At 43.2% G+C, this 20413-nt stretch overlaps 1 protein-coding gene and 1 non-coding gene across 4 annotated transcripts in view; one reads left to right on the top strand and one right to left on the bottom strand.

Annotated features, from left to right (window-relative positions):
- The first annotated feature begins 1492 nt into the window (after positions 1–1492).
- The window catches only part of Usp34 (ubiquitin specific peptidase 34), a 193680-nt gene continuing 174759 nt past the window's right edge, over positions 1493–20413 (top strand). For all 3 annotated transcript variants that reach the window (XM_057771237.1, XM_057771236.1, XM_057771235.1), the window contains exons 1-2: positions 1493–1863; positions 19360–19447. In XM_057771237.1, the coding sequence (XP_057627220.1) occupies positions 1821–1863; positions 19360–19447 (131 nt within the window). In that variant the 5' untranslated portion in view covers positions 1493–1820. The remainder of the gene's footprint in view (positions 1864–19359; positions 19448–20413) is intronic.
- Positions 11962–12068, bottom strand: LOC130876674 (U6 spliceosomal RNA). The gene has a single exon (XR_009057327.1). It is a non-coding gene; the product is annotated as a U6 spliceosomal RNA (small nuclear RNA).

The following is a 20413-nucleotide window of genomic DNA, read 5'->3' as shown; positions in this document are numbered from 1 at the left end:
TAGACCCTTGGTCAAGGTAAGCATCAGGGACCTAGATTTTTTATTTTTTGTATTTTTGAGACAGAGTTTCTTTGCATAGCTCTGGCTGTCTTGGAACTTGCTCTATATTCTGGGCTGGCCTTGAACTAAAGTGCTGGGATTAAAGGGGTGTGCCATCCCTGTCTGGCAGGGTCCTAGTTTTTATTAACCTGTATTATCAATTTCAAGGTTAGCTCTTATCCTATTTGTAATTTTAAATGTTAGGGGTGGGGATGAAGTATAACTACAAAGTGACACACAGCTGTAATCCCAGTTCCCACAAGGCGGGAGCAAGTGGAATTCTATCCCAGTCTGGGCTAACACAGCAAGAACCCCATCTAGTAGCGTACTACATGAACCCTACAAAATGTTTTTTTTTTTTTAATTTTCTACATCTAGATCATGTTTCAGGCAAAGAGAAGGGTTAAAATACACGTTGGTTGAATTAATTCATTTATTAGGGAAGGGTAATTCTTCCCCCAAAGACTCAATACTGCAGACTTGTCAATATCATAGGTAAGAACTTAAAATTCGTTCGGACTGCCCTCGAAGTTCAAGCCATCCTCCTGCCTGCGTTTAGGGATTACTGTCATAAACCATCATGCCAGGTTTCGTTCCTCACGCTAATAGCTTTGAGGTCTGACGTTGCTGAAAATGCCGAAGCCACCATTTCCGATGAAGAAAGGGAAGGCATATTGTGAGGAGACCTCGTGAGTAAAAACGAGATGTCATGGGGGCATTCTGGCGCGCCATTTCTAGTCCTGTCAAGGTGTCTCCACGCTGGAGGGCAGGCGAGCCTCCCGGAACGGCACGAGGGCGCTCGACAGAGACTCAGGTGAGGACGCGCCCTGGGCTGTTCCATTCTCACGGAGCCAGGTGGGGAGAGAGGCGCGCGCCGGAACCCGCTGACCCTCCGCCGTCCGCACGCCCCAGGGCCCGAGTGGCCGCCACACTCGGACCTCGTGCCCTCGGGGAGCCGCGGGGCGAGAGGCCGAAGCGCTGCAGCGGCGGACACGGCGGCGCTCCCGTCCCAGCTCTCGGAGAGCCTCCCCGGAGCGCGCAGCCGGCCCGGGGCGGGAGAGTCCGCGTAGCCGCAACCCGCCCGCAGCCTCCGCCATCTTCTACTCACCCGACTCCCCCCGCGGCAGCGGGCGGCGCGCTTCCCTTCCGGCCTCTGACAGAGATCCGGGCTGGGCGGGGTGGGCGAGCGCGCGGAGGGGGTGGACCGAGGGCGGGGAGGCTGGACGGAAGAGGAAAGGGAGGGCGGCCAGCGGCTCCGGCAAGGGCGTGAGGCGTGCGGCGTGTGTGCGGAGAGAGGCGGAGGGCGGGAGGAGCCGGGAGGGAGGGCGGAGGCATGAGAGCGCGAGGCGCCTCTCCTCGGCTCCTTCGCCTGGGCGGAAAGAGCCGAGCGCAGCCCGAGCGCTCCATTAAAATGGCGGCGGCGGCGGCGGTGGCCGCGGCGTCTGGTCGGTGGTGAAGTGACTCTGCTGCTTCTCTCCCCACCCGCCCCTCCCTCCTCCCTCCCCCGTCCTTCCCCCTTCCCCCGCGCCTCGGCGCCCCTGAGGCCTGCACCTCCCTCACCCCCCTCCTCGCCCCCGCCCGCTCCCGGGCCCGCCGGCCCCCTCCCCCACCCTCCGCTCCCCGCCCCGTCCTCGCCGCCGCTCGCCCGCCCGCCCGCCCTCGTCGCTTCCCCGCCCCGCCGGCAGGCCGGCCCCCTCCCCTGCCTCTGTCCCCTCCCCCCCCGCCGGTCGGGATCAGTCAGCGCGATCCTCAGCGGGGGAGGGGGGGGCGGCGGCCGAACGATGTGCGAGAACTGCGCAGACCTGGTGGAGGTGTTAAATGAAAGTAAGTAGCCGGCTAGGGGACCTGTCGGGGTGCACGGTTTGGGGGTCCCCCCACCCCGCTCTGCTCTCCGGCCTCCTCCCCCGTCTCCCGCGGCCTGCGGACAGCGCCGAGCCGGCCGGACGGCGTGCGGGCCCGGGAGCCCGGGGAAGGTGCGCGGTGGTGGGGCCGTGGCGGCGTCTCGGGCCCAGGCCGGCCGGGTTACCTGGGCGCCCGGGAGGGAGGCCGCGGCGCAGCCCTGGCCCAGCCTGGCCTGGGCGGTCCCGGAAAGTTTCCTCATTACAGGTGTCAATTAACGAAGGCACTAATGAGCCCTTCCGCCCCCGGCCCCTGCAGAGAGGCGAGGGGAGGTGGGGTCGGAGGACTGGCCTTTCCTCCGCAGTCCGAGCCGGAGGGCCGCCCTCTTTGATTCCCAGCGTGCTGCGGAGGCCTGGCTTACCTGCTAATTTTCATTAAAGTCCCCGGGAGAAGGGTGGTGATTTTTCCTTCCCTTGAGGGTGTGTGGGTGTATTAAATCCATCTGCCAGCCCTTAAATAGCAGAAAATGAACTGCACTAGTGATGATTGGGGCCGTCTTACCTTAATTAAAAAGAAAGGCGATAGTATTTCTTCAGCGTACCACTCGTCGTTTAAGGAGTAAAATCTATTATGAGGAGATCTCTGTACCAGAGACAACCATCTCGAGTAGTCATGGTCTTCTATCCCCGAAAATCATAGGCCTAATTCTTTATTATAGTACATATTTTATTTGTGGCCGTTGCAAGATTGTGTTTCTGCTTTAAAAAAAAAAAGGTATATTGCAAATCAGCTGCTTAATGGGTCCAAAGGCCTAGGCAGGGAGAGGTGATGTTGATGAAATGATAATTTACAAAAATTTGATTCATTTGAAGTATTGGAACTTACATTCAGTGTGATCTGTGATATTTTGCCAGATTTCCAAACTGCTTACTCTTTTTTTAATACACTGTTTAAATAGTGAATTTGTAGACTGCAATGCCCTTTCTGTGTTTAAATTTTACTTTATTAGGTGCTTGGATTTTACCTTAATGACTAAAAGATCTGTAATTTATTTTTAGCTCTGTATTTACTTTTGACAGATGCAAGTGTTTCCACATATTCAAATTATATTTTCTCATATTTGTGTCATCGTAAATTTTCCTAGAATTTTAAGGTTATTTCTATTTTGACATAAGTTTCATTTTTGGTACGGTAATACAATAAACATAAGTTTTATCATTTAAATTTTCAAGCCGGGCGGTGGTGGCGCACGCCTTTAATCCCAGCACTTGGGAGGCAGAGGCAGGCGGATCTCTGTGAGTTCGAGACCAGCCTGGTCTACAAGAGCTAGTTCCAGGACAGGCTCCAAAACCACAGAGAAACCCTGTCTCGAAAAACAAAAAAAAACAAAAACATAAATTTTCAGTAAGATATTTTATATCTTAGAAATACATTGGTTATTGTACTTTCTTCCAAAACTTGAAGGTTACTTTATTGTTTAGTATGCATTAGAAAAATGATTAGGGGGTATTTGAAGATTGATTTTTATTATTTTAATTGTTTGTAGGTGTATGTATGTCTGTCTGTGGGTATAGTTTTTGTTTTGTTTTTTTTTTTTTTTTTTTTTTTTGGTTTTTCGAGACAGGGTTTCTCTGTGGTTTTGGAGCCTGTCCTGGAACTAGCTCTTGTAGACCAGGCTGGTCTCGAACTCACAGAGATCCACCTGCCTCTGCCTCCCGAGTGCTGGGATTAAAGGCGTGCGCCACCACCGCCCGGCTCTGTGGGTATATTCTTGTGAGTGCAGCTGCATAAGGCCAGAGACATCTGATCCCAGGAACTGGTGTTTGAGACAGTTGTGAGCTGCTCCATGTGGGTGCTGAGAACTGAACCCAGGTCCTCTGGAAGAGTAGAAGTGCTTTTAACACTGAGCCACCTCTCCACCGATTTCTTAAGATGTGATTTAAAACATTTTAAACCTAACTAGGAATGTTGTAAACATAGCATGTAAAGAGTTTATTTGTAAAGAGATGGTGTTTGTATGATAGAGTCTTGTTTTTGGGCCGATGAGATTGCTTACGGGGTAAAGGTGCGCTTATTCCCAGAACCCACACATGCTCACACACATGTGCATAACTAATAATAATAATAAATAAGTGCTATTTAAGATTATATTCAGAGAGATAAACCTGCCTCCGCGTGCACCATTACACCTGTCTGTCTCTCTTTTTCTTTCTCTCTCCCTCTTTCCCTTCCTCCCAACATTGTAGTTTTCCTAAATGTTTTCATATGTAGTGAAACCCTGTCTCAAACAGTTTTTCATTTGTACTGTTCTTGTATCCCAGTTATAAATTCTCTTGAGAACAAGGCAGGCATATCTCATTACTGATGATAATGTTTGCCCATGCAAACGATGGAGGGAGCTTCATGATGAGCATGATGGTTGAACTTTGACTAAAACTTGTTGAATTAGCTTGGCCTGGTGGCGCAGGCTTGTCTGTAAACCGAGCTACTCAGGAAGCTGAGGCAGGGGGATCACAAGGTCAAGGGTCTTCCTAGGTTACAAGATGAATCCAAGGCCATTGTGAGCAGAAAATACTAAGTAAAAAGCATGCTGGAATTAGAGTTAGTGGTAGTGTTTGCCTAGTGTGAAGCATGGCTCTGGCTTTAACCCCCCAGGAATGGCCTCCCTCAACAAAAGCAGCAAAAAAGAAAATAAGCTGTTCTGAAACTTTAGACCTTTAAATTTAATTTTATGTGTATGAGCGTACCACTCTCATGCCTCGTGTGTGCCCTCAGAGTTCAGAAGGAGGCATCAGATCCCCTAGAGCTAGAGTTCTACAAAGTCAGCTTCTTAAATTGAAGTGGGTTATGTCTTTCTTGTAATTTTATTTGGTAATTATGTATTGGTGATCTTTTCCTTCCCTATAGATTATGCAAAGAAAAATATTCAACCCTGACTTAAAGTTCAGAATTAAATTCCTCAAACCACCTTCTGCTGCCTTTTTGTTTGTTTGTTTGTTTGTTGTTGTTTTGAGACAGGGTTTCTCTGGCTCTTGGAACTCACTCTGTAGACCAGACTGGCCTCAACTCACAGAGATCCACCTGCCTCCTCTTGTGTGCTGGCATTAACGGTTGCAGCGGCCATTTATTTATTATTAAGGAACTCAAATATTTTTTCTTTGGTTTTTTTTTTTTTTTTTTTTTTTGGTTTTTCGAGACAGGGTTTCTCTGTAGCTTTGGTGCCTATCCCAGAATTAGCTCTTGTAGACCTGGCTGACCTCGAACTCCCAGAGATCCGCCTGCCTCTGCCTCCTGAGTGCTGGGATTAAAGGCGTGCGCCAACATCGCCCGGCCAAATATAAATATATTAAGGAAAAGAGAAACTTGGAATTTTAATAGGCTTCAAAGGAGGAATACTGTGGAACATTTAAAAAATGAAATGAAGCCGGGCGGTGGTGGCGCACGCCTTTAATCCCAGCACTCGGGAGGCAGAGGCAGGCGGATCTCTGTGAGTTCGAGACCAGCCTGGTCTACAAGAGCTAGTTCCAGGACAGGCTCCAAAACCACAGAGAAACCCTGTCTCGAAAAACCAAAAAAAAAAAAAAAAAAAAAAAAAAAAAAAAAATGAAATGAAGTGAGACTAAGACTGAGAAGATGGACCTGTGGTAAAGTACTTGCCTGTTCTTGGAGAGCACCAGAAATGGCTTTCTAGAACACATGGAGTGGCTCTCAGCTGCCATCTTACTCCAACTTGAGGGGATCAGAAGGTCAGACACTCTCTTTTGACCTTCAAGGTATGTGAACATACCTACTCCCACACATACAATTAACAATAAAAACAAAAGATTGGCAGAGAACAGGGTGTTGTGGCACATACATGTCTGTGCTTGGGAGTCAGAGTCAAGATCCTGAGTTTGAGGCCAGACAGGCCGTAGCTAAACCTTGTCTTAAAAGCAGGCAAACAAATCTGGCAGAATGTATGTAGTATGTCTGACAAAAAATTAGCAGTAACACTTTCTGAACAGTTTACTTTGTTATCAGTATTGGCTGCAATATTAATATCGTCAGTTGAGTCTGTAGTCTTGTAAAGGTTCTCAAACTGTAAATTCTCACCATGGAAACATACATTATGTAACTATGCACATAAATTTATAAATAAGTGTCTGGAGCAAGGCTAAGGATCAAAAACTTACCTGTAGAGCCTTGACAGTTCAAGGCTGGTCTTGAAGTCCTTCCTGGTCCTCTTACTTGAGGGTCCCAAGTTTTGGAATTATAGTCAGGAACTAAGTCCGACTTTAAATAGAGAGGAGGCTGTCGGGGGGTGAATGACAATGTTTTGCCCTTTGCCTAGGTTGGCCTGGATCTTGCAAGTAATATTACTGTCTCAGACTACCAAGTATTGGCATTATACATGAAAACTACCATACCTGCCTGTCAGTACAATTTTTTTTTTTTGTTGTTGTTGTTTTTGATTTTTTTCAAGACAGGGTTTCTCAGTAGCTATGTATGGAGCCAGTCCTGGAACTCACAGAGATCCACCTGCCTTTGCCTCCTGAGAGTTGGAATTTAAAGGCTTGCACCACCACCCGGCAGTACAGTCTTAATTACAGATTTTTTTTTTCCTGCTTGGTAAATCTTGTTATTTCTTTAACCAATTAATATTTGAAGTACTGACTAACAGATACAATTATTCACAATTTCCATTCAAATTCTATTATGTTTTGAGCCTTGGTCTTCTTCTGTAGCCTAGGCTATCTTCAAACAGTTCTGCTTCAGCCTCCCAAGGAATAGGTTACAGGCATGAACTGTCATGATCAGCTGTAGTTCAAATAGCTTTATAAAGTAGCTTCTATAAATGATGAAGTATTATACAAATATGTAGTATATTAACCTAGGAAAGTATCAGTATTGTCTCTGTAATGAACACTGATTATTATATAGCTCTCCTTCCTGGAACTTACTATGTAGACCAGACTGGCCTCAAACTCCCAGATGCTGGTAATAAAGGCATGCGCCACCACATCTGGCATATTAATGTGTGTGTGTGTGTGTGTTTAAAAATGATAATAGAGAGGCTAGAAGAATGGCACAGTGGTTAGGAACACTTGTTGCTATTGCAGAGGACCTGGGTTTGTTTCCCAGCACCTACATGGTGGCTCACAAACATCTGTCATTCTAATTACAGGAGATCTGATGCCTTTTGACTTCTGGGGGTGCTAAGCACACATACCTACCTGTAGGCAAAACACTCATACACAAAAATAAACCTAAAAACGATTTATTTAGGTGTTAAATGTATGGGTGTTTTGTCTCCATGTATGTATGCCTGAATACCAGAAGAAAGCATTGTACCCCAAATGGCTACAATGGGTGCTGGGAATTGAACTTAATACCTCTGGAAGAGCAGATAGTGGTTTTTTTTTAATTTTTTTTATTTTTTGAGCAGATAGTGTTTTAAATAGCTGAGCCATCTCTTGAGTTCCCAAAGATAATTTTTTTTCTTTTTTGATTATTGAGATGGGTTTCTCTATGTAGCTCTGGCTATCCTGGATCTGGCTCTGTAGATCAAGCTAGCCTCAGAGATCTCCCTGCCTATGTCTCCGGATGTATGCCTCCACACTACATTTTTTTTTTTAATATTTATTTATTTAATATGTATACAATGTTCTGTCTGTGTATATACCTGCAGGCCAGAAGAGGGCACCAGATCCCCTTACAGATGGTTGTGAGTCACCATGTGGTTGCTGGGAATTGAACTCAGGACCTTTGGAAGAGCAGGCAATGCTCTTAACCGCTGAGCCATCTCTCCAGCCCTCCACACTACATTTTTTTTTTTTTTGTTTTTGTTTTTCGAGACAGGGTTTCTCTGTGGTTTTGGAGCCTGTCCTGGAACTAGCTCTTGTAGACCAGGCTGGTCTCGAACTCACAGAGATCTGCCTGCCTCTGCCTCCCGAGTGCTGGGATTAAAGGCGTGCGCCACCACCGCCCGGCTCCACACTACATTTTAACAAAAGTTTTTAGCCGGGCGGGGTAGTGCACACTTTTAATCCCAGCACTGAGAGGCAGAGGTAAGCAAATCTCTGAGTTCAAGAGAACTCTTATTGATTCCAGGACAGACTTCAAAACTACACAGTGAAACCCTGTCTTGAAAAAACAAAACAACAACAAAAAATACTGGGGCCCAGCAAGATGGTTCACCTGGAAAAGCATCTCCCGCTAAGTCTGCCACCTGAATTTGATTCCTGAAACCTACTTGGTAGATGGAGAAAACCCAGTTCCTGCAAGTTGTCTTTCTGACTTTGACATACTTGCCACACACACAAAAATAAATTAAAAAAAAAAGAAAGGTGATGAGACTAAAGAAGATGGCTCAGTGCTTAAGAATATTCCTGCTCTTGGAGAGGACCAGAGTTTAGTTCCCAGTATCTACATTGTACATTACCTTCTGTAATTGTATTTTAGGGGATCTGGTTTGTGTGATGTAGCTCAGGTGTTAGAATGTTTGCCTGACATGTGAAACCCTGGGTTTGGTCCCTAGTATCCCTTAAATTGGGCTTTATGATGCACTTCTGTAATCCCAGTACTTGGTAGGTGGCAACAGGAAGTTCAAGGCTATATAGTGAGTTGAGACTAGACTTAGCTGCATGAGATCCTGTAATGGATAATGATAATATCATCTAACCCAGCTTTTTGGAGGTAAGATCTGATATCTCCAGTTCATAAAATCACACAGAGGACTGATTGAAGCCACCTTGCACATCAACAGATCTCAAACAAATGTTTGGTAAAAGCTTTCCCATTTATACAGGTAACTTCCCTCTGAACTCTGTACCTGAATACTGAAGCCAGCCTTGGGCACCCCCTGGCAGCTGAAAAGTTATAGCCATCCACAGGAGTGCTCCAGGCAAGGAGGAGCTTGCCACTCAGGAGCCAAAAGTAGTATGAGTTCTTGCAGAATCCATATCTCTTTACTAAAAACAATGTTGTCAGAACTTTATGTTCCATTTTCATTCAACAAAGGAACAGAAAGAGAACATTCTCTCCTTGGAAGTACTGGGGAAATGAGAAAACTTTGAGGGATGTGGTCTGTTTTTTTGTGTAGTGGATTCAGAGTGTCCTTATTGATAGAGCAGTTATCAAAGAAATTATGAACTGCCAAATTCTGGGGCGTTGAGGATGCTGTGTTAGAAATGTAGGAACTGTCGTTATTCATTTTATGGGAATTTTAAAAAGAACTGCATTTTCTTAGGTTTTAGTTAGGTACTAGTTCTTTTTTTTTTTTTTTTTTGGTTTTTCGAGACAGGGTTTCTCTGTGGTTTTGGAGCCTGTCCTGGAACTAGCTCTTGTAGTCCAGTCTGGTCTCGAACTCAGAGATCCGCCTGCCTCTGCCTCCCAAGTGCTGGGATTAAAGGTGTGTGCCACCACCGCCCGGCTTTCTTTTTAAAATATTTATTTATGTATTATGTATACAGTGTTCTGTCTGTGTTTATGTCTGCAGGCCAGAAATGGGCACCAGACCTTATTACAGATGGTTGTGAGCCACCATGTGGTTGCTGGGAATTGAACTCAGGACCTTTGGAAGAGCAGGCAATGCTCTTAACCTCTGAGCCATCTCTCCAGCCCCACAGACTGTTTCTTGCTTAGCTGTATTAGGCCAGCCTTTGATTACTTCATTGGTTTATAAAAGCTCACAGCCTTCAAGGAAGTTATGTGAAGGTAGGATATGCAGCTTTCTCTGGGTGTTTTTTGTGGATCCCAAGTACATGGCCCTAAAGTGTTAAATGATTCTCAAGCAAACCTGCGGTAGGAACATGGAATATCTGTTGAACAGTAGCATCTTCCTCATGATGTGAGGTCCTAGTGCAGGTAGGCACAGAAACATAGGGGACACTTAGCATCACCAGCATGATTGTTGGCTTATCTTTCAGGGTGGGGTGAGAGTGTGCATGGGTGTAGCTTTGTCTTAGAGAATTGCTCTCTTGTCTGGTGGCGGCGGTGCACGCCTTTAATCCCAGCACTCAGGAGTCAGAGGCAGGTGGATCTCTGTGAGACCAGCCTGGTTGACAAAGCGAGTTCTGGGACAGCCAGGGCTTCACAGAGAAGCCTTATCTTGAGGGGGAAAAAAAAAGAAAGAAAATTTCACGAGTTGATTATATAGCTCTGTTGGTAGCAAGCTTGACTGGCTTGCTAAACTCTAGGTTTGACCCAGTATCCCATGAAGACTTTTCTAGTGGTACACACCTGTGATCTTAGCACCTGGGAGGTGGGTGTAGTAGGGTCAGAAGTGCATAGGTGTCCTCAGCTACACAGGGAGTTGAGGTGAGTCGGCTATTTGAGACCGTCTTTTCCAAAGTAAGAAAAGAAAAAAATAGTCATTGGATGTGGGACCACAGACGTAGAAGCTTATTCTTCTGTTTTATTGGATATGGAGGAAATGTTTTCCAGCGGTTAAATAAAGGACAGTGCCATAGTATATCACTGAATTTATAGAGCCTGGTTCTGGAAGAACAAGAGAGGAGGTCAAGGACAGGACTAGGAAGAGGATCATCTTGTTTGTGTGTTTTTAAGACAAGAGATTAACTTTTTTAGCTTTTTGAGACAGGGTTTCACTGTTTAGCCCTGACTGCCCTGGAACTCACTCTGTAGGACCAGACTGGCCTTGAACTAACAGAGATTCTGCCTCTGCCTCCTGAGTTCTGGGATTAAAGCTGTGTACCACCACTGCCCAGCAAGAGATTAACTCTTTTGATCTAGACTTGAGTGGAATTTAGTAGCCCTGACTGATCTCACAGCTGTCCACCTGCTTCAGTGTTATAGTGCTAGGGTGACAGCGACAGCATGAGCTAGCATTCTTTGCCAATAAAATTTTATATGGCTACAGATGACATTTTCTTTTAATTTTTTTGTGTATGTATATATGTAGTGCCTGAAAATAATAAGTATGTATGTGTGTATACGTATTACATCTGTGCAGCAGCCGGCAGACGTCAGATTCGGGTGTCAGAGCTACTGGAACTGGAGTTGAGAGCTGCCATGTGGATGTTTGGAACTGGGTCCTCTGCAAGAACAACAAGTGTTCTTTTTTTTTTTTTTTTTTTGGTTTTTTTTTTTTTTTTTTTGGTTTTTCGAGACAGGGTTTCTCTGTGGCTTTGGAGCCTGTCCTGGAACTAGCTCTGTAGACCAGGCTGGTCTCGAACTCACAGAGATCCGCCTGCCTCTGCCTCCCAAGTGCTGGGATTAAAGGCGTGCGCCACCACCGCCCGGCACAACAAGTGTTCTTAACTGCTGAATCATCTCTTTGACCTCCAGATTATATTTTTGCAGTTATATAGACAATACTTCTAACAGTTGTCTATGAGAACTTGATATAGAAAGTTGATGCTGATTATTTGTATGTGCAAGTGAGTATAGTCCGGGTTTCTAGAAGATGGGTGTTTTTGTGTGTGCCAGGTCTGCATGTGGATGTCTCAAACAGTGTGAGTTGGGTCTCCTTCTGTTTTGTAGGTACCAGACATTCAATTCCAGTTGTCAGGCTTGCTGGTAGTCATTTATTTGTTTGTTTGCTTATTTACTTATTGAGGCAAGGTTTCTCTGTAGCTTTGGAACCTTTCCTAGGACTCGCTCTATAGACCATACTGTCCTAGAACTCACTAAGATCCACCTATCTCTGCCTCCCAAGTGTTGGGGATTAAGAATGTGCGCCACAGCCCGGGCGGTGGTGGCGCACGCCTTTAATCCCAGCACTTGGGAGGCAGAGGCAGGCGGATCTCTGAGTTCGAGACCAGCCTGGTCTACAAGAGCTAGTTCCGGGGTTCCGGGACGGGCACCAAAGCTACAGAGAAACCCTGCCTCGAAAAACCAAAAAAAAAAAAAAAAAAAAAATGTGCGCCACAACTGCCTGGCGCTAGTAATCATTTTTTTTTCTTTCTTTGTTTTTTTTTTTTTTTTTTTTTCGAGACAGGGTTTCTCTGTGGTTTTGGAGCCTGTCCTGGAACTAGCTCTTGTAGACCAGGCTGGTCTCGAGCTCACAGAGATCTGCCTGCCTCTGCCTCCCGAGTGCTGGGATTAAAGGCGTGCGCCACCACCACCCGGCTTCATTTTTTTAAAAATATGGAACGCTTCATGAATTTGCTCATCATCCTTGTGCAGAGGCCGTGCTAATCTTCTCTGTATCGCTTTAATTTTAGTATTTGTGCTGCCAAAGCGAGCACGCTAATAATCATTTTTACTTGCTGAGCTAACTTGCTTGCCTGGAGATTGCTCACTATGTTGACTTGGCTGGTTGGAACTAGATATATAGATCAGGCTGACCCCAAACTCAAAGAGCTGCTTTCTTCTGCCTCCTGAATGCTGGAATTAAAGTTGTATATTGCCATGGTGGGCTAGATTGCTAATTTTTAAACTGTAGTTCTAGTGCTATGTACACTAATCACAAAGTTTTATGTTTTTTTATATGTTACTTAAAGATTTTTAAAATTTAATTTTTGAAACATTTATTTTGTTTTTTTGAAACAAGATCTCCTATAACTCAGAGTTGTCTCAAACTTGAATGTACCTGAGGAGGACCTTGAATTTACTCGAAGCCTTTTAATTATGTATAGTAAATTATACACCTTTACAATGGAGATACAGGTTCAACAGCCTTAGGTAAATACTGAGTTTCTTCAGAATGTAAATAAAAATTTACCTTTCAAAGAAGTATGTGTGTTTATGGATTTTTCTGTTTCTTCCACGTGGTCCTAGGGATTGAAGGGATTGTCATGCTTTGGGTGCAGATACTTTCCTTCACTGAGCCATCTCATCAGCCCTGCATTTTTTAACAATAGATTGAATTTCCATGTCCTATGCTATTAACTAAGTAAGACCCAGGATTACATTTTAAAAATTTCCTTTTGTCTCTGATGAGGCCCTGGATTTATATCTAGGATCACATGTAAGCCAAAACAATAAAATATCTGGGCATGGTGGTACGTGCTGAAGGCAGGTGGATCTCAAGAGTTCTAGGCCAACCTGGTCTACAGAGTTAGTTTCAAGACAACCAGGAATACACAGAGAAACCCTGTCTTGGAAAACCAAAACCAAACAATAAAATTAAAACCCAGGGGAGGTAGGAGAAAACCAATATTATTTCTTAACCCCTCAGCTGCTGACTCCTGATGTGATTCTTCGAAATATTTTCTTTTCCATAGACGTTTACATTGAAAACAATGTTTATGCAGTATAAGATTTAGCTAGAGCTGGGTGGTGGTGGCACATACCTTTAATCCCAGTACTTGGGAGGCAGAGGCAAGTGGATATTTGTGAGTTCGAGGTCAGCCTGGTCTACAGAGCTAGGGCTCTGTCTTGAAACCCTGTCTTGAAAAACAAAACAAAACATAAAGATTTAGCTAGCTTCTTCTAACATTGATAGTGGCTTTTTTTTTTGTCTTAAATTTTATTTAATGTGTATTTTGCCTGCATGTATGTCTTTGCAATATGTGTGCAGTGCCCAAGAAGGCATGGAATCCTTTGGAACTGGGATTACAGATGGTTGTGAGCTGCCGTGTATTTGCCGGGAATCAAACCAGGTCCTCTGGAACAGCAGCCAGTGCTCTTAACTATTGAGCCATCTCTCTGGTCCTCTTGTATTTTTCTTATTAACAAAGTAATATTTCATTATGTCATTTTAGTACATAATTTGCTTTTTGTTGATTTCTTTTTCACTTTACACCGTGTGTGTTCTATACCATATCTTCAAAACCTATTACCTTTTTTTTCTTTCTTTTTTGGTTTTTCAAGTCAGGGTTTCTCTGTGAAACAGTACTGGCTGTCCTGGAACTCACTCTGTAGACCAGGCTGACCTTGAACTCACAGAGATCCTCCTGCCTCTGCCTCCTGAGTACTGGGATTAAAGGTGTTGGCCACCAGCCTGGCCACCTCAGGCTTCTTAGTTTAAATAAGCAAATTTTGTATGTTGTCTTATGTTATTTTCTTTTGATGACAGAGATTAACTCAGAGTCTCCGTTCAACCATTGAGCTATACCTATCTCTCTCTCTCTTTTTTTTTTTTTTGGTTTTTCGAGACAGGGTTTCTCTGTGGCTTTGGAGCCTGTCCTGGAACTAGCTCTGTAGACCAGGCCGGTCTCGAACTCACAGAGATCCACCTGCCTCTGCCTCCCGAGTGCTGGGATTAAAGGCGTGCGCCACCATCACCCGGCTACCTATCTCTCTTAATATCATTTATTTTGTGTATAATAAGGAAGTACTCTGTCATTAAACACACTTCTAGCCCTCTAAAATTACTACTTTTTTCTCCTTTTGTCAGTGCTGTAGATTGAATCCAGGTCATGTACATGCTAGGCAAGTGTTCTACCACCGAGCTACAACTCCTATATAATATTTTTTTATTTATAGTATGTGTATGCCCTCAAACAAGTGTGTATGTGGGGGAGGGGGAGGTTAACATGTAAAAGGCAAAGGAAGAAATTGGATGTTTTCCTCTGTTGTTTACTGCTTTATTCGCTTGAGACCAAAGTTTGTCTCAAACCTGAAGCGTGAGGTTTTGGCTCCCAAAATTTACCTCTTTGCTCCAGATGCTGAGGTTAGAGGCCTTTGTGGCCATGCCTGTTTTTTGCCTGTGGGTATTTCAATTTAGATCCTCATGCTTATACATAAATGTTCTTATCTGCTGAATTATCTATCTGTTTGTCTGTCTACCTACCTACCTAATTTTTAAGACAGGGACTTATGTAAGACAAACTAGCCTAAAATTTACTGTGCTACCTGGCTCTTAATTATGTTTCTAAGACACAGATTAAAGCTGGATGTGATGGCACATGCCTGTAATCCCAGCAATAGATAACTAGTGAATCTAAGGGCTACCCTGGACTACATAGTAAGACTGTTGACAAAAGAGGAAAAGATACCAGCACCTTTTTCATATTAAGTATCCAATTAAATTACACCTTTTATAGTCTTAATATAGTTTTCCATTATTTGGTCATACTGTAACTTAAATAGCCCCCTGATCTTTATTTTCTTTAAAAAAAATTTATGTGTATGAATGTTTTTCCTGAATATATGGGCAATGCATGTGTGCCTGGTGCCTGTAGAGGTCAGAAGAGTGTCAGACCCTCTAGAAATAGAGTTACAGATGGTTGTGAGCCATCATAAGATTGCTAGAAATCAAACCCAGGTCCTCTGCAAGGGCAATAACTACTCTTAAATGCTGAGTCAACTCTAGAGCCTACTCCCTCCCCCCAATTTATTTTATTACTTTGTATTAAGTACAGATATTTTACCTGCAGGCATCTGGGCATCATGTGCATGCTTGTGCTCACAGAGGCCAGAAGAGGATATCGGACCCCTTGGAAATGGAATTAAAAATGGTTGTGGAGCTGGGCGGTGGTGGCGCACGCCTTTAATCCCAGCACTTGGGAGGCAGAGGCAGGCGGATCTCTGTGAGTTCAAGACCAGCCTGGTCTACAAGAGCTAGTTCCAGGACAGGCTCCAAAATCACAGAGAAACCCTGTCTCGAAAAAAAAAAAAAAAAACAAAACAAAAAAACAAACAAAAAAAAAGGTGGGCCACCATATGCATGCTTATAATTAAACTCCTATCTTCTGTGCTATTAACCACTGAGCTGTCTCTCCGCGCTGACCTCCTACACCCCCACCCCAAGAGGCAGTTTCTTGTTAGTAGTAATGTGTCTTTGAACTCAAGATCCTCTTATCTCAGCCACCCAAGTATTGAGATTATGGGCTTGTACCATTGGGCAGTGATGACAGTAGGGCCTTTGGAGTGCATTCAAAGTAAGAAGATAATGAGATGCTACTCATCATTACTTGGTAAAGTGGTTTAATGTGGCCAACAGAATGTTTTATTTTTATTTTATTTTCATTCTTTTGTTTTTCGAGAAAGGGTTTCTTTTTGTAGTCTTTGTTGTCCTTGTAACTCAATCTTTAGACCAGGCTGGCCTCAAACTCACAGAGAGATCCACCTGCCAACACCACCCGACATGCTTTATTTTAGTGTCTTTTTTTTTTTTTTTTTTTTTTGGTTTTTCGAGACATGGTTGACATGCTTTATTTTAATGGTATTTTGTTTCCATCTTTCCTTTCAAGGTGAGTTCCCCCAAATAGCAATACAAATCCTATCTTAAGTGAGATAATAACTTCTAATCTAGTGAAGAATTAGAGGTTGATTATCACTAAACCTAAAACCTGATGTCTTCTAGTGTGATGCTAGAATTTAAATTTTGAGTTAAAAAAAATTTAAAAACATTTATTGACTGTGTGAGTGCTCATGCTTGTGTGCGTATACATACATAGCAGGCATGTATGCCATGGAACATGTGTGGAGCCCAGATGACAATTTGCAGGATAATTTTCTCCTTCCACCGTGTTTTGAAGATTGAATTCTGGGTTTAGGACTTGGTGGCAGCAATATTTACTTCATGAGTTTTGCCAGCTCCATTTAAAAAATTCTGTTTGTTATGTGTATACACGTGTCTGTCATAAGAGGGTATTTTATCCTCTGACATTGGAGTTCCAGGTTTGCGAACTGTCTGACATGGATGTTGAGAGCCAAATTCTTGTTAGTGTTCTTAACCACTGAGTCATTTCTCCAGCACCAATCCCCCACCCCCAGCTTTAACTTTTTTTTTTTAAAGATGACATATATAGCTAGTAAAGTCTGCACCATTATTTTAAATTCTGAAAAATTCTGAAGTCTGAAATAGTTCTTATTCCAAGCATTTCAGGTATAGAATACTGAGCTTGTAATGAGAGAATGTTGATGGTATCCAAATTTAAATCCCCAAATCTTGGGAATAAAAGAATACTGAGTTTGGCATTTTTTATTTGATTTTATTTTGTGAGCTGGGTTTCTGTCTGCACGTATGAGCACCACATACATGCAGTGTTTACAGCCTTTTAAATAGTACTTTGGCTCACCTGGAACTGGAATTAGAGACACTTGTGAATTCTCATGTGAGTACAGGGGCTTGAACCCTGGTCCTCCTGAGGAGCAGCTAGGGCTGTCAGTTGCTCAGTGATTCTCAGCCTGTAGGTTATGGCCCCATTGGGGTCACATATCATATCCTGCATATCATATATTTTTGATTCATAATAGTAGCAAAATTACAGTTATAAATAGCAAGGAAATGATTTCATGGTTGAAGATCACTACGAGAGGATCTATATTAACTGGGCAGTGGTGGCGCACACCTTTAATCCCAGCACTTGGTGGAGGCAGGCAGGTCTCCCTGAGTTCAAGGCCAATCTGGTCTGCAGAGAATCTAGGATTTGCAAGGCTGTTACACAGAGAATCCCTGTTTTGAGAAACCAAAAAAGGGGGGGAGGGCTGGAGAGATGACTCAGCGGTTAAGAGCACTGACTGTTCTTTAAGGGCATCCAGGTTCATTCCCAGCACCCACATGATAGGATACCCTCACACAGAGATACATGCAGGCAAAACACTAAATAAAATAAAGAAAATTTATATTAAAAAAGGATCTGTATTAAAGGGTCTTTGCATTAGGAAGGCTGAGAACCTCTGTTGTAGCTCCTTTGAATTTGAAGCTTTAGTTGATGATGCCTCTGGAATAGTAAGAATTGACAAACACTGTTTTATTTTTTTTTTAAAAATATTTATTTATTATGCATACAATATTCTGTGTGTATGTCTGTAGGCCAGAAGAAGGCATCAGACCTCATTACAGATGGTTTTGAGCCACCATGTGGTTGCCGGGAATTGCAGGACCTTTGGAAGAGCAGGCAATGCTCTTAACCACTGAGCCATCTCTCCAGCCCAACAAACACTGTTTTAGATTGCTGTCCCTTTCTTTCTCTTTAAAGAAGAAATGTTAGGGCTGGGGAGATGACTCAGCTGTGGATAAGATAGTTTGATGTTAAACCTGATGACTTGATTTTGATTCCTTGAACCCACATGGTAGGAGGAGAGAACAAATTCCTGCAAATTGTTTTCTCACAACCTAAACCACACATATGCACAAAATAAATTAAAAAACAAACAAACAAACAAAAAACTTAAAACACCAAAACAAAAACTGAACCAGGTATAGTGGAACACACCTTTAATCCCAACACCAGGGTCAGAGGCTTGTGGATCTCATATTTGTCAGTTCAGTTCGAGGCCAGCCTGGTCTACAAAGCAAGTTCCAGGACAGTCAGGACAGCTACACAGAGAAACCCTGTCTCAAAACAACAATGAAAAAATGTACAACAGCCGGGCGGTGGTGGCGCACGCCTTTAATCCCAGCACTCGGGAGGCAGAGGCAGGCGGATCTCTGTGAGTTCGAGACCAGCCTGGTCTACAAGAGCTAGTTCCAGGACAGGCTCCAAAAAACCACAGAGAAACCCTGTCTCGAAAAACCAAAAAAAAAAAAAAAAAAAAAAAATGTACAACAAATTGGAAATCTAAGTGGAAAATGTATTCAGTACTCGTACACTGCCAATTTATTGGATACACGCTGTTGTTGACTTTCCTGATCACATGACTTGCTAGAAGCTAGGATTTTCTGCCCAGGATTATAAGATTTTCATAGAGCATATCTATAGTCTGGGAAAAGAGAAGTATGGAATGGCTAGCTGTGTACTTCTGTAGCATTTATAATGTCGCATACCTTAGTGGAGTCGTGATTTGGTCTAAATAGGACAAAGCAGCAGGAGGTGTACTACAGTTAAATTATTTTTTTAAAAAAATACATTATTTGGAGAGATAGTCCAGTGGTTTAGAGCACCTACTGCTCTTGCAAGGAACCTGTATTCAGCTCCCAGTACCCACAAGGTAGCTCATAATCACCTGTAACTCTAGTTCCTGGGAATCTTGCTGGCACATGATACACATGTACACACATACACATGCATAAAAAATCTAATCCTAAAAGTACTTTTTTTTTTTGGTTTTTCGAGACAGGGTTTCTCTGTGGCTTTGGAGCCTGTCCTGGAACTAGCTCTGTATACCAGGCTGGTCTCAAACTCACCGGGATCCACCTGCCTCTGCCTCCCGAGTGCTGGGATTAAAGGCGTGCGCCACCACCGCCCGGCCCCTAAAAATGCTTTTATTAAGCCTTTCTCTTCCTTAGTTTTTTGAGGTAGGATCTATTTAGCCCTGGCTAGCCTAGAATGTAATGAAGCCCTATCTTCAACACCCCCACCCCCCCGAAAAAAGGCAAAAATGGAAAACACGAAAGCCGCCTGAGTGGGCCATGAGGAGCAAGTCAGGAAGCTGATTTCTGGGTGGCTTGTTTCATTTTCTGCCATGTTTCCTCTAATGATGGACCTTTGAGTGAAATACACCCTTTCCTCTCCAAGTTACTTTTGGTAATAGTCTTTGTCACAGAAATAGGAACTACTACAGTCAGTAATCAAAGATTTTATTTCAGTAGTGAAAGCAAAAAAATTAACTGATGTTTGTATTCATGTATCTAAACTTTATTTTTGAAGTATTGACTTTAATATTGGTTTAACATTTATTCATACTTTTATCCTTCTATTTCAGTATCAGATATAGAAGGTGGTGATGGACTGCAGCTCAGAAAGGAACATACTCTCAAAATATTTGCTTATATCAATTCCTGGACTCAGAGGTATGCAGTTGTAGGTATTTTGAAGACTAACTTGGTGAATTGTATAAATTGCCATTAATTGTCATTAGATTTTTTTTTAGGATGTTTTATTACATGTTATCCTTTGTACTAATGGTAGTTATCAATATTCAATCATTTTACCTTTTCCTTAATCATGGGCTTGATTATGACATTGTTTTTAAAACAACATAAAAATTGCTTTGTTTTTTTTTCTTTTCTCTCTTTTTTTTCTTTTTTTTTTTTTTTTAAGACAGGGTTTCAGCCGGGCGATGGTGGCGCACACCTTTAATCCCAGCACTCGGGAGGCAGAGGCAGGCAGATCTCTGTGAGTTCGAAACCAGCCTGGTCTACAGAGCTAGTTCCAGGACAGGCTCCAAAGCCACAGAGAAACCCTATCTCAAAAAAAAAAAAAAAAAAAAAAAAAAAAATGCCAGGGTTTCTCTGTGTAACAGCCCTAGCTGTCCTGGAACTTGCTCTGTAGCCTTGAACTCACAGAGATCCACCTGTCTCTGCCTCCCAAGTGCTGGAATTAAAGGTGTGCGCTGCCACCACTGCCCGGTTTATTTTTGATTTTCTTTCTTTTACCTTTCCCTCATTTTTTTTAGGAATGAGTGACTAAAATTTTGAAAGATATTTCGATCAATCGATCTATCTACCTATCTACCTATCTACCTATCTACCTATCTACCTATCTACCTATCTACCTATCTATCTATCTATCTATCTATCTATCTATCTATCTATCTATCTATCTATCTATCTATCTAATCTCTGTCAATTATTTTGAGAGATAAGAGATTTTTATTTTGTTTGTTTTTGTATTTTGAGACAGGGTTTCACTGTGTAGCCTTGGTGTCGTGGAACTTGCTCTATAGACCAGGCTGGTTTTGAACTCAGAGATTGTTTTACCTCTGCCTCCAGAGTGCTGGTATCAAAGGTTTGTGCGGCCACCACCCTGTCGATAAG

Source organism: Chionomys nivalis, chromosome 6 (genome assembly GCF_950005125.1).
Source record: "Chionomys nivalis chromosome 6, mChiNiv1.1, whole genome shotgun sequence".
NCBI classification, from domain to species: domain Eukaryota; kingdom Metazoa; phylum Chordata; class Mammalia; order Rodentia; family Cricetidae; genus Chionomys; species Chionomys nivalis.
Note: the sequence above shows the minus strand (reverse complement) of the source record. Positions and strands in the feature narration are given on the sequence as shown.